Source organism: Anabrus simplex, chromosome 5 (genome assembly GCF_040414725.1).
Source record: "Anabrus simplex isolate iqAnaSimp1 chromosome 5, ASM4041472v1, whole genome shotgun sequence".
NCBI classification, from domain to species: domain Eukaryota; kingdom Metazoa; phylum Arthropoda; class Insecta; order Orthoptera; family Tettigoniidae; genus Anabrus; species Anabrus simplex.
This window is the reverse complement of record NC_090269.1, coordinates 304691022-304704563: the sequence shown is the minus strand read 5'-3', so window position 1 is coordinate 304704563 and position 13542 is coordinate 304691022. Positions and strand designations below refer to the sequence as shown.

General features: G+C 39.6%; 1 protein-coding gene across 2 annotated transcripts in view; it reads right to left on the bottom strand.

Moving 5' to 3' along the window:
* Positions 1 to 13542, bottom strand: part of LOC136874019 (proton-coupled amino acid transporter-like protein CG1139) — a 239912-nt gene that overhangs the window by 82222 nt on the left and 144148 nt on the right. The window contains exons 1-2 of one of the 2 annotated variants that reach the window (XM_067147484.2): positions 11234 to 11372; positions 3415 to 3513 (exon numbers count right to left, since the gene is read on the bottom strand). In XM_067147484.2, the coding sequence (XP_067003585.1) occupies positions 3415 to 3465 (51 nt within the window). In that variant the 5' untranslated portion in view covers positions 3466 to 3513; positions 11234 to 11372. Of the gene's footprint in view, positions 1 to 3414; positions 3514 to 11233; positions 11373 to 13542 lie in introns of those variants that run through there. The other variant, XM_067147485.2, reaches the window with a different exon arrangement.

Sequence of the window (13542 nt, the reverse complement as noted above, 5' to 3'; positions counted from 1 at the left end):
TATTCAACTGTCAATTTAATTTTCAATACAGTATTCAGTATAGTAAATAAGCCTCCGTGGCTCAGGCGGCAGCGCGCCGGCCTCTCACCACTAGATATCGTGGTTCAAATCCCGGTCACTCAGAGTGAGATTTGTGCTGGACAAAGAGGAGGCAGGACAGGTTTTTATCTCCGGTTACTCCGGGTTTTCCCTGTTGTCTCCACTCTCCATTAAAATTTCATCTATCAGTAATTTATCATTGCCCCAGAGGACTGCGACAGGCTTCGGCAGCCGGCACATTTCCTATCCTCGTCGCTAGATGGGGGCTTCATTCATTCCATTACTGACCCGGTCGAATGACTGGAAACAGGCTGTGGATTTAAAAAAATCAGTGTAGCAAGTATTACAGGAAAAAAGGTTAACCAGAAACTGAAAATTGGAAAACCACTTTGTGTTTGTGAACAATTGTTTCTTTTAATGTGAGTGTCTCTTTTTCAGTTCTTTTTTATTGCAAAAGTGTGCTCACTTGTATAGTTACAGAAAGAGATATAGGAGATCGACTTCAAATCACGTCATTAGTAAGCGATTACTTAGCCTTGTATTATTATGCAACACGATTTATTTTGTTTGTTGTTTGTTTTTCTCTCTTATCAACAATAATCTGATAGATGGACCTATGCTGAACGATTAAATACTACATTAAAACAAGATGAGTCCTTTAAAATGTCTAAATATACAGCAGATTTCTCCCTTTATTATTATTATTATTATTATTATTATTATTATTATTATTATTATTATTATTATATGCGAAGAAATTCTTCAGCTAATGACTTAACAGTCATGCAGCATTTATTGCTGGGGGCAATATCGTTTTTGTGGGCTCAATTAATGTTTAAGATAAGGTCTTCTAAATACGTAAACAGTGCAAGTTGAATCAGTGTCTTAAGATGAGATGACTAGAATGCCGCTTGCTTCTTCCCTAACGGCAATTCGATTTATTCTTGGCCCTCGGCGTGCAGGCATTGGTGTTTATAAATAAATTTGAGGTCTGCTGGTTTTACTGTCTCCTGTAGGAATGTGTTAGCCTCTTGGCTCTGACAACGGCCTCGCCTAATGACTCGAGGAACAGATCTTCCCTGACGCTATATATCGCGCCTTTACAGGGGGTTAACATGGACGTAAAGACTTCGAGTAATGTTAAATATCGATAAGAAATGCATAATTCAACCCACCAAGCTCACGGTAAAATTAATGGCTACCAGATGTCCGTATTTAAGAGCAATGTCCTCTGTTCCTTTAGAGTTGCTTAACAGACATCGGTAATACCTTATTTTCAAATTCGAAAATAACTTTCAAATTTTCATTTCACCATGAAACGACATGATACCGAACATTGTTGAATAAGTGAAAAATCAATAATTTATATTTTTCAAAGCATCTTCAAATCATTATTTGATATCATTACTTTAATTATAATGAAAAAATGAAAACCTACAACCTGTTTTCCAGTCATTGACAGGGTCAGGGATGTAATGAATGAAACATATATAGGCTGTTATTACAATGGGGTCGCCACTCCCAAGGTGATTTTTATTAATGAGTGATAAATGCGATGAAATCGTAATGGAGAATGTTGCTGGAATGAAATATGACAGGGAAAACAGGAGTACCCGGAGAAAAACCTGTCCCACCTCCGCTTTGTCCAGCACAAAACTCACATGGTGTTACCGGGATTTGAACCACGGTATCCAGCGGAGAGAGGCCGACGCGCTGCCGTCTGAGCCACGGAGGCTCTATTAATTTAATTATAATTGGTATAAATTACGCTGTACATATTATTAACGAGAGCCTCCGTGGCTCAGATGGCAGCGCGTCGGCCTCTCACCGCTGGGTTCCGTGGTTCAAAATCCGGCCATACCATATGAGATTTGTGCTGGACATAGCAGTGGCGGGACAGGGTTTTCTCCGTGTACTCCGGATTTCCATGTCATCTTTCATTCCAGCAACACTATCCATTATCATTTCATAGCATTTATCAGTCATTCATAAGAATCACTTTGGGAGTGGCGTCCCATTGTACTAATAGCCTATATATATGGTTCATTCATTACATCCCTGACCCGGTCAAAGAGTGGAAAAAAAGGTTGTAGGTTTTCATTTCCATATTATTAACGACAAACCTCCGTGGCTCAGGCGGCAGCGCGCCAGCCTCTCACCGCTGGGTTCCGTGGGTCAAATCCCGGTCACTCCATGTGAGATTTGTGCTGTACAAAGCGGAGGCGGGACAGGCTTTCCTCCGGGTGCCCCGGTTTTTCCTGTCATCATTCATTCCAGCAACACTCTCCAATATCATTTCATTTCATCTGTCATTCATTAATCATTGCCCCAGAGGAGTGCGACAGCCTTCGGCAGGCGGCACAATTCCTATACTCGCTGCTAGATGGGGGCTTCATTCATTCCGTTCCTGACCCGGTCGAATGACTGGAAACAGGCCATGGATTCGCATTTTCATATTTTAACGACAGACTGTTACATTCTTCAGAGAGACTTTTCACATTTAAACAACAGTAATGCTGTCAACAATCAGGAAATATGCCGCAAGATATCTAATGAATTTTCCTTTTAATGGTACGCATCCTTCTAAAATAACTTTAGAATAATCTGGAGTAATGTAGACGTTGTAGAACACATTTCTTAATGTATTACTGATTACCAAGAACATTTTAGTTTATCAACTGTAAAATTGACAAAAATGTACTTTGAATGCATACTAAGCTAGTGTCTTAGATCTCTCTGAGTGTCAATGGTATAGTGTTCACCGATGGATCGCAAATTTGCGGATTCAAACCCGACAGAAGTAATAGGATTTTTGGAGAGAGAGAGAGAGAGAATATCCCTTCTACATACACCCCACGTAGTTCACTGCCATCACGCAAAAGTGCTTTGGTAACACATTATCTATTTACGCTACAGATTTAATTAACATCTTAGCATTTCGTCCCGCAATAGAGCCAGTGTTTCTCTGCCACCTGGTGGACTAAAAAAGAGGCGTCGAATTTGACTCACAACCTAAAATGCCTCAAATAAAATTGTTGGCTTGAACATAAAGAAGCAAAAATGCCTATTTGTGATTAACTTTCTTTTCCAAACATGTAGGCCTATGAAGTGTTCTAAAATAATTGCTGTTTTCTTCCTCTTGGCATATTAACTTCATAAATTTACAGAATCGACAGATTTTTCGAATTTATATCCAGGGCTGCATGGCAACCAACACTAATTCTGTATTTGGTTCGAAATTTCAGAAAAATATCTACCTTCACATTTACTGGAATTCGAACTTCAATCTTTAGGGAGGAGAACCAGTGCAGCAGTCACTGCCCTATCACGACATTTGCAAATGCTTTTCTTTAAATAATATGTAAATCTGCTTACCATTTCAAGCTGCGTTGGTGGATCCGAAAATGCCATGTTATCGTGGCTCATTGTGTTGTCCTGCCGTTTGGGGTGACGTTTTTCTCACTTATGAGAACACTGAAAAAAAAAGAAGACGGACATAAATATGTAGCTGTACGCTAAGATACCAAGGATTAGCATATCACTAAATCATCTCCCTCTTCTTTAGCTACAGTATCATACAACGTTAAAACTATTGTCATAAAACTACATTATTATTGATGCTATTTCATGTAAATGGCTGAAAACAACATCTTGATCGATATTAGTGTGTATTCCCTATCCTGCAAGTTAATGTCATTCAATCAGTGGTTCGAGTGTAAAATGAGTAATAATCGGTGGAAGATTCGATCCTTGTGGTACCCTTGACCTAAATGTAGCAATCCAACCCACCACCCGAAGGAAATAGGACATCAGAGTGACAGTCATTCAAAATAATGAATATAGGTTATCATATATTTATACCTATATCTAAAGTATATATTATATAAACATTTATTAATATATAAATCTATATATAATATATATGTAGATATATACCCCCTACAATACTAGAAATATCTATAACTCGTCTTGTTATCCAGCATCGTTTTTCCTTACTTTAGCAAATACTCACTGTTATCGTCTTACTTTTTCAGTTTTTTAGGCCTAAATACACAGGCTTGAAGACGGCTTTCTCTCTTCAACAACAACAATAACAACAACAATAATGATATTGTTAAATACCTATAGTCTTCGTATATAAATAAATAAATAAATAAATAAATAAATAAATAAATAAATAAATAAATAAATAAATAAATAAATACCTACGATGGTAAAAGAAACCATCATATATCGTTATCGGAGGTACAAGAAGGCGATATTACAAGACAATTTCGGAGTCTTCGTATACAAATAAATAAATAAATAAATAAATAAATAAATAAATAAATAAATAAATAAATAAATACCTACGATGGTAAAAGAAACCATCATATATCGTTATCGGAGGTACGACAAGGCGATTTTGCAATACAATTTCGGAGTCTTCGTATACAAATAAATAAATAAATAAATAAATAAATAAATAAATAAATAAATAAATAAATAAATAAATAAATAAATAAATACCTACGATGGTAAAAGAAACCATCATATATCGTTATCGGAGGTACGACAAGGCGATATTACAAGACAATTTCGGAGTCTTGGCTAAGTGACACACGGTTTCAGTTAGCTGTAAAGCATGCAGTCTTCATGCGCGATATAACGTACAAGGTCAAGACACGCGTGCTGCACCGGGGAGTTTCTCATAATAGCTCCCACTGACCCTACCTAGCCCGCGGCCACGACATGTTACAGTTCAGTAAAAAATCTTCGTCCTTCCTTTCTTCCTTCTCTCTCTCTCTCTCTCTCTGCTTCTCTCTTTATTTCCCTCCACCCATTACCCTTACATGCGCAAATTTTTGGAAGTTCTGTTTATGACCCACCCTTTCTTTTATATATATAATTCTTTCAGGGGATGGGGAGTCGTGTGTTCAGATTGTGTGATGTTTATCTAAAGTATCAGAACTCCAATTGTATTTTTAAATGAATGGCATGATGGCGTGGCAGTCACGGTACAGGTGACCACGTCAAGGCTGTAGTACAGTAATGTTTGCATTTGTAGGACTGGACTAGGAAAAAATGAAAAATCAAGTAAAGTTGTAAGTGTCTGTGACTGTTAACATCATGATCATAGCCACATGCTCCCAGTTTTACACGGCGTGCGTACCATAGGAACATGCCTTTACATTCCATAAGGCCTGCATGAACAATCGCGATTCGAATGGCGGCCGTTCTGATGAGAAACACGTGACTTGTACACTGGGTATCATCTGCATATTCTCCAATTACTGAACTGAAAAACCACATAAAACCACTTTTTTTTTGCTATTTGCTTTACGTCGCACCGACACAGATAAGTCTTATGACGACGATAGGATAGGCCTAGGAATTGGTAGGAAGCGGCCGTGGCCTTAATTAAGGTACAACCCCAGCATTTGCCTGGTGTGAAAATGGGAAACCACGGAAAACCATCTTCAGGGCTGCCGACAGTGGGGCTCGAACCCACTATCTCCCGATTACTGGATACTGGCCGCACTTAAGCGACTGCACATAAAACCACTTACCGCACTACTAAATAAATTACATTTCGTGTGGCTATTTCTAGCCGAGTGCAGCCCTTGTAAGGCAGACCCTCCGATGAGGGTGGGCGGCATTTGCCGTGTGTAGGTAACTGCGTGTTATTGTGGTGGAGGATAGTGTTATGTGTGGTGTGTGAGTTGCAGGAATGTTGGGGACAGCACAAACACCCAGTCCCCGTGCCAATGGATTTAACCAATGAAGGTTAAAATCCCCGATCCGGTCGGGAATCGAACCCGAGACCCTCTGAACCGAAGGCCAGTACGCTGACCATTCAGCCAACGAGTCGGACACCGCACTACTGAAAGTGGGATATAAGCCCACTTATATTATCAGCTATGTTATCTGAGGCTGAACACACTCGTTCTATATCCTCAAACCATTCTTAATGTGAGCCCGGGGGAACCTAATGGGAAGCATAAAAAACATATAGAAGGGTGCCAAATTTGTAAAAATCGCCAGAGTCCGGTTTTCAGCAAGTATCACTTGCTTTGTCACTACACCATTGTCAAAATTATTTTCGATATTCTTTATGGGACGTGATAAGCTAGTGACATCCTCGCTGGGGTCTCGCCAAGAAGAACAGGATTCGAAATACTGCCCGATTAATGTGGAATTTATTAAAAAATAAAAAGTCACATCCGTGTGGTTCGGATTCCACGTAAAAATGGAGAGCCCGAGGCCATAAGATCGCGATATCAACAGACACGTGAAAAATGTGCAAATTATCTTCAAAATACAAATTCATTTAACTACCGGTATAACAAATTGTACTGTCAAAGCGAATCAGTAATACAAAGTTATTCAATAAAAGTCATTGCATTTAAACAGCATTTGTATCTTTTTTTTACAATTTGCTTTACGTCGCACCGACACAGATAGGTCTTACGGCGACTATGTGTCAGGAAAGGGCTAGGAGTAGGAAGGGAGTGGCCGTGGCCTTAATTAAGGTACAGCCCCAGCATTTGCCTGGTGTGAAAATGGGAAACCACGGAAAACCATCTTCAGGGCTGCCGACAGTGGGGCTCGATTCCGATCCCGAATACTGGACACTGGCCGCACTTAAGCGACTGCAGCTATCGAGCTCGGTAGCATGTGTATCAATGTGACGTCCTGGATTCGTGGTATGGGTCATATAGCTGTGAGTTTGTTTTCGAACCTCGCCATCGGAAGCCATCAAACCAGTATTCCGTGGCTTTCCACTTTCACACCTTACCTAAACCCAGGGCCTCTACCTTCTCAGCCCTAGCCTTTTCTTACTCCTAATGTTGGCGAGAAACGTTTCTAATTAGTGAGATATTAAACAGTATAATATATGACTCCCTTTGTAATTTATCAAACATGTTTCAGTGAATGATATGATGGAGTTACAGTCATGTGGAGAAGGACAAGGATAAATGGTAAACAGAGATTTCCTCACTATAAACAATGAATTCGAAGATTCCGAACGTGTACCCGTTGCAATGTTATCACTGGGAGCAAGGCGTAGTTTATCTCAAGAAACGGAATTCTCTCGCTGCAACATTTCTTACATCCAGATATGGTTATAGGTGTTGTATCTGTACTTGAGCCAGTTTTTCGATGGATGCCCTTCCTGATGCCAACCCTATGTGGAGGAATGTTTTGCACTATTACATTCTTCTGCGGTGGCTGTCAGTGTGATGCGTTGTTTGTGAATTAAGTAGGCAAACACAAACCCTCGGCCTCCGATCCAGAGGAATAAAACAGAACTGCAGCCCCTGGACTGAAGGTTGCAATGCTGACCATTCAGCGTAGTAATAGTAGTATTTTACATACAGTAGTAACGGATAGATTTGGGACATACTGCTGTACGAAACTAATGACAAACGAATCAACAACAATAGCAGAAAGCAAGACGGCTACCCAGCTGTAGTGGACGGAAGAGCGAAGCGCCAGTGATGTAAACATGCGTAACAGGTCCGAGCACATGTCGAGATTTCTTGTGAGGAAAGTGAATGACTCCAGACTGATAGCGGTCGCGCGGGGTCCGGTCTTGAGATAAGCCACGCCTTGCTCCCAGTGATAATACTGCACAGGGCACACGTCCAGAATCTTCGAACTCATTGCTTTACAGCGAGGAAATCACTGTTTACTCACTATTTATCCTCGTCATTCTCAGCATAACTGAAACCCCATCATATCATTCACTGATACATGTACTTAGGAATGGTACCATATAATAAAACACACCACCCTCATTCTTAGCAGGCATTCTGTGTAATATAATATAATATAATATAATATAATATAATATAATATAATATAATATAATATAATATAATATAATATAATATAATATAATATAATATAATATAATATTTCTTTTGCCATTTTCTCTCATACCTGGTGGGGTCACCGGCGTAAACTGTGTCGCTTAAGTGGACTTGGCCCTGCGTTTTTCTTTTTGCTAGTTGCTTTACAATACGTCGCACCGACACGGATAGGTCTTATTGCGAGGATGGGATAGGGAAGGGCTAGGAGTGGGAAGGAAGCGGCCGTGGCCTTAATTAAGGTACAGCCCCAGAATTTGCCTGGTGTGAAAATGGGAAACCATGGAAAACCATATCTTCAGGGCTGCCGACAGTGGGGTTCGAACCTACTATCTCCCGGTTGCAAGCTCACAGCTGCGCGCCCCTAACCGCACGGCCAACTCGCCCGGTGGCCCTGTTTTACAGCCGAATACCATTCCTGACGCCAACCCTATACGGAGGGAATGTATTCATTATGGCATGCTGGTGGATTGCAGTACAGTGTGTTGTATGTATAATAATAGTAATAATAATTGTCATAATAATTTAACATTTACAACAGTCCCATCTAAGCAGATAATACAAATTTCTTATCCTGGTTTTTAGAACGAGGAGACCGACATCAGGCTCCGTATCAGCATTTTAAATCAACATTTATGATTATTTGGTCATAAGTACAGCTGCACGCTGAAGAGAGACATTTCTTGTGGAATGAATCGTTATAGTCGTTTAGCGGCCAGTGCGGTTGTACACAGAGCAATGGAGACGGATGTTCGACTCTTAACGATTGAGCCTTATCAACTTTTATATAGTTTAACCTTTCATTATTCACTAGGCTTAGTAAACAGTAATTATTTTACATTCAAACATTTGACTATGAACACAACTCAATATTCATCCTCGCTGCGGGCTTCATGACTGACGCTCCATCATAGCATTCACTCAAGCGCAACTGATTCGACCGAGCAAGTTGGCTGCGAGGTTTCGGTCGTTTAGTTGTTGATTCAGGAGATGGAGGGTTTGAACCCCACTGTCAGTAACCCAGAGGATGATTTTACTATGGCATTTCGTGTTCAAGACCCTCCGTGGCTCAGGCGACAGAACGCCGGCCACTCACCGCTGGAATCCGTGGTGCAAATCCCTGTCACTCCATGCGAGATTTTGCTGGACAAAGCTGAGGCGGGATAGGATTTTCTCCGGGTACCCCGGTTTTTCATGTCATTTTTAATTCCAGGAACACCCTCCAATACAACTTCATTTCATATTTCAGTCTTAATCACTGCCGCAGAGGAGTGCGACAGGCTTCGGATGAATGAAGCCCACATTCCATGCCTGACTCGGTCGAAAGACTGGAAACAGGCTCTGGATTTTCATTTTCATCTCATTTTTACACCAGACAAATGCTGGGTCTGTACCCTAATTAAAGCTACGGTCGCTTCCTTTCTAGTCTTCGTCCTGCCCTATTCCATCGTTATCGTAAGAATTCTTTGACTCGGTGTGACGTAAGACCAATAATATAAAAATATGTGATTCGTTACGGAATCTTAGGCAGTAAGAAATGCCGTTAGTCTCTCTAACTTGAGAGGAAGTCAGACGTCTTAATTTATGAAATTTAAAAGCAGCTAATTGATTTCATTCCATCAAACTGCTAGACGAAGGCGTGCAGTTCCAATATCGCGTCAAGATATAGACACGTGCTGGCTGATAAGACTTGTCTCATACACCTGGCCGATGACGAATGATTAGGAAGGTTATCGGATCGAAATTGGCTGGAGAAACGGAGATTCTTAACATACTTCGTCAACTCTTGTTCTTTTCGACCCGACCATACTATGTTTGCGAAACCTATGGTGTCTAACATTTTCGCGCTCTTTCACGCTTCCCTTACTTTTGCTGACACCCGCATTCTTCAGACCTCCTCTATTTCCTTCGTCTCAATACACGTATTTGCTCAGCTGTACTTCCTCTTGAAAGAATAATCACCACCATGCGCTGGTTAGTTTTCTTTCATCTTTATCACCTGACCTCTCTTGATCAACTTTCGTCTTCTTTCAACCTAGACTGTATTAAGTTTTATAAGACCTGTCATATTATTAATTTGTCTAACTATTTAGACATTTCTCCCTGCATTGCCGATACACTTCCTCTTCAAGGTGACGTGATGTAACTCTTGTACGAATATTGTTAAATGAAATTCTTCCCCAAAACAATAATTATCATATCACCACTACCACCACATACCGATATTTATTCAAACTACCAGTAATTAAATGGACGGATAAAGCATTATTATTATTATTATTATTATTATTATTATTATTATTATTATTATTGGTTTTACGTCCTAAGTACTACTTGGAGACGCCGAAATGCCAGAATTTCGTCCCGCAATAATTCTTGTACTTGCCAGTAAATCTACCGACACGAAGCTGACGTATGTGATCACCGTTTAAATACCACTATGGGGATTGAACATATCGACATGAGCTCTTACGGACAGCACACTACTATTTTTTCTATTCAGCCTGGCTATTATTATTATTATTATTATTATTATTATTATTATTATTATTAAGTCCGTATTTTGATAGAGTTAAATTTACTAACTAACTAACTAACTAACTAACTAACTAACTAACTAACTAACTAACTAACTAACTAACTAACTAACTAACTAACTACCGGTACTTAACTAATTAACTAGGCCTACTTGATTCGACACTTGTTTGTCCCTTTCTAATACTTCAAAATTTCAGGAAATTAAACTTCCAATGATAACAAACAAATGTGTTAACTAAAAAATAATTTTCGGTTAATGTTTAAATTCTCGCCCATCTTTGGAGCTGAGTGTTTAAATTCTCGCCAGGATAAGACAGGGATGCAACATATTTCTAAGATCCAAGGTTCGAATTCTCGTGCTGGCAAAGGCTACATTACGTTTGTATTTCACCCAAGTTTACCTCACGTTCATCCATATCAAACAATCGAAGATAACCTTATTTACACCGCGAGATGTGCACACTAATCCTTGGCCGAAATTATAATGCACCAACCTGCAGAACTCGGATAACAATCACACTGACCCGATGATGAATTAAATCAGTCTGAACCTTCAGCAATAATAATAATAATAATAATAATAATAATAATAATAATAATAATAATAATAATAATAATAATAATAATAATAGCAACAACTACTATGCATTTAGCACTAGAGTAATTGAAAAATGGGAAGTTATATGATTTCACTATTCTTTGCTTCGTTACGACAAATCATCTATAAATGTGAACAAAAACAACTGAAGACAGGTTTCTATTGTTGCATTACTAGATCTACGAATTAAGATGATGGTGCCTACCTTGTATCTTGAAACACTCGTGGTTCCGATCACTTCACTAGCACTGTGTTGTCGCAGGTACGCTGGCCGGTTGCTCAATGGCGCTACAATGCTTCGGCCGCTTGTTATATTGCTGGCGGCTCCACCAGGTAGGTGAACGTCATGCGCTTCGCTCGCTGTAGCGCCCTCTATTGTTGCCACTCCTCTGAGTCACAGGTGCTGGACCCTGATCCCTTCCCTCTTGCCTCCTCGTGGGTGGGGATTGCGAAATAAACACGCACTTTTCTTGAAAGTCAGTGATAAGTGCGAGTGATTACTGAACAACTCTTACAGTTATTGGTAGTGGGGGCTGCCCCAGAAATGCTCTTGCGAAGTGAAGATTCCTCACGTTCTTGTGTGTATGTGAAGAGAGTGATTCAGTGCTGTGTGCTTCTTCGTACGATACATTCATGTTGGCTACGAGCTGCTCTAGCGTATATAAGCAAAGTAAGAACAAAAGGACTATCATTAACGATCGTTTGTAGTGAATATGAATTCGCGTGAGTGGCTTCATTTACCCTTCTTCATATTGTTACCGGCTGATTAAAATTGCAGTAACGCATATGCATTTTCAGTGACGACGGGATGGTAAAGGGCTCAGACAGGGAGCGGAGCAGCCCTGACCTTAATTTGCTTGGTGTGAAGATTGGAACCCCGGAGGGACCATGTTCTGGGTCACCTGTCCCGTGTAGTGAATTTTCTTGGTAATGCGAAAGTGTGTTACGTTGGATGAAATCAAAGCAATGCCCGCTTTTCAAACTATCACGAGCTGTCTCTGTGGATCAGTGATAGAGTGTCGGTCTCCGGATCCCAAGGTAGTGGGTTCAAACCTGGCAGATGTAGTCGGAGTTTTAAACGGCGGAAAAAGTCCATTCATCACTCCATGTCACACGATGTCGGCATGTAAAAGATCTCTAGTGACACATTTGGTGTTTTTCCAACAAAATTCGTTAAGTTTCAGCCACAAACACCCAAGAGAGATTCGGTTTAGTCGGTCTGCCATCTAGCAGGTCTAGAGTAAAATGAAACTTCGAAATTGACGAGCAGACAGCCAGATGGCGTCAAATTAAAATGTCTGCACACGGTAGCTGAAGCCGTACGATTATTATTATTATTATTATTATTATTATTATTATTATTATTATTATTATTATTATTATTATTATTATTATTATTATTATTATTATTATACTAACACGGAAAGCGAATTTCGACGATGCTATCGTAATTTAATATGTATCACTTGTCAGTTTATCATCGGCTCCCTGGCTGAAACCAGGCAGGGGATTTTAGCAGCATCTGGTTAATACCTCTAGCTCTGAGGCTGGGTGTTTTCGTTCGTTCTATTTCACACATCATCAATATCATACAACACATCACACTACGGAGACTCGCGTTGCCGGGCTGAGTGGCTTAGACGGTTAAGGCACTAGCTTTTTCATCCCGGGAGGTTCTATCCTCGCTTCATCCGGTGGTATTTGAAGGTGCTGAAATACGTCAATCCCGTGTTGGTATTTACCCGCACGCAAGAGAACTCCTGATGGACAACATTTCGGCACCTCAGCGATTTTGAAAACTGTGAAAGTAATTAGTGGAATGTAAAACCATTTTTTAACATGTATTTGAGAATCGGATGTAACTCTGGACATAATCCACATCTAGTGCCGATCACAAATAGCCCTATTTAGGAAAAAAGCCACACAGAGAAATTCTGTTGATATTTTTACCCTTTCTACACACTGCATTTCTTCAAACGATGTTTGAAGAATGGGCGGTGAAAGCCTTGAATAATAATAATAATAATAATAATAATAATAATAATAATAATAATAATAATAATAATAATAATAATAATATAGCAGAAATGAGGATTACGAAAATAGAAATAGGATTAGGAAATTCGAAAGTTTTCGGAAGAAAGACGGAAAGCGAGTAACTGTCTGGACGGATGAAAGAAGAACACCGTAAAAGGATGGAGAAATACAGGAGAAGCCGAAAATCAAAAAATGAGAAAGTCGAAGAAATAATAATAATAATAATAATAATAATAATAATAATAATAATAATAATAATAATAATAATACAATACATATTCATATTGGAATGTTATGGATTTCAGCGTTCAGTCTGCAAGCATCTGAGAATTTAATAAACTCCACCACAATCCTCTATTTGTAACAAGCACTGTGGTCTCGTTTGTAAGAATAATGTTATTTGTTTTACGTCCCATTAACTACATTTTACTGTTTCCGGAGACGCTGAGGTGGCGGAATTAAATCCCGCAGGAGTTC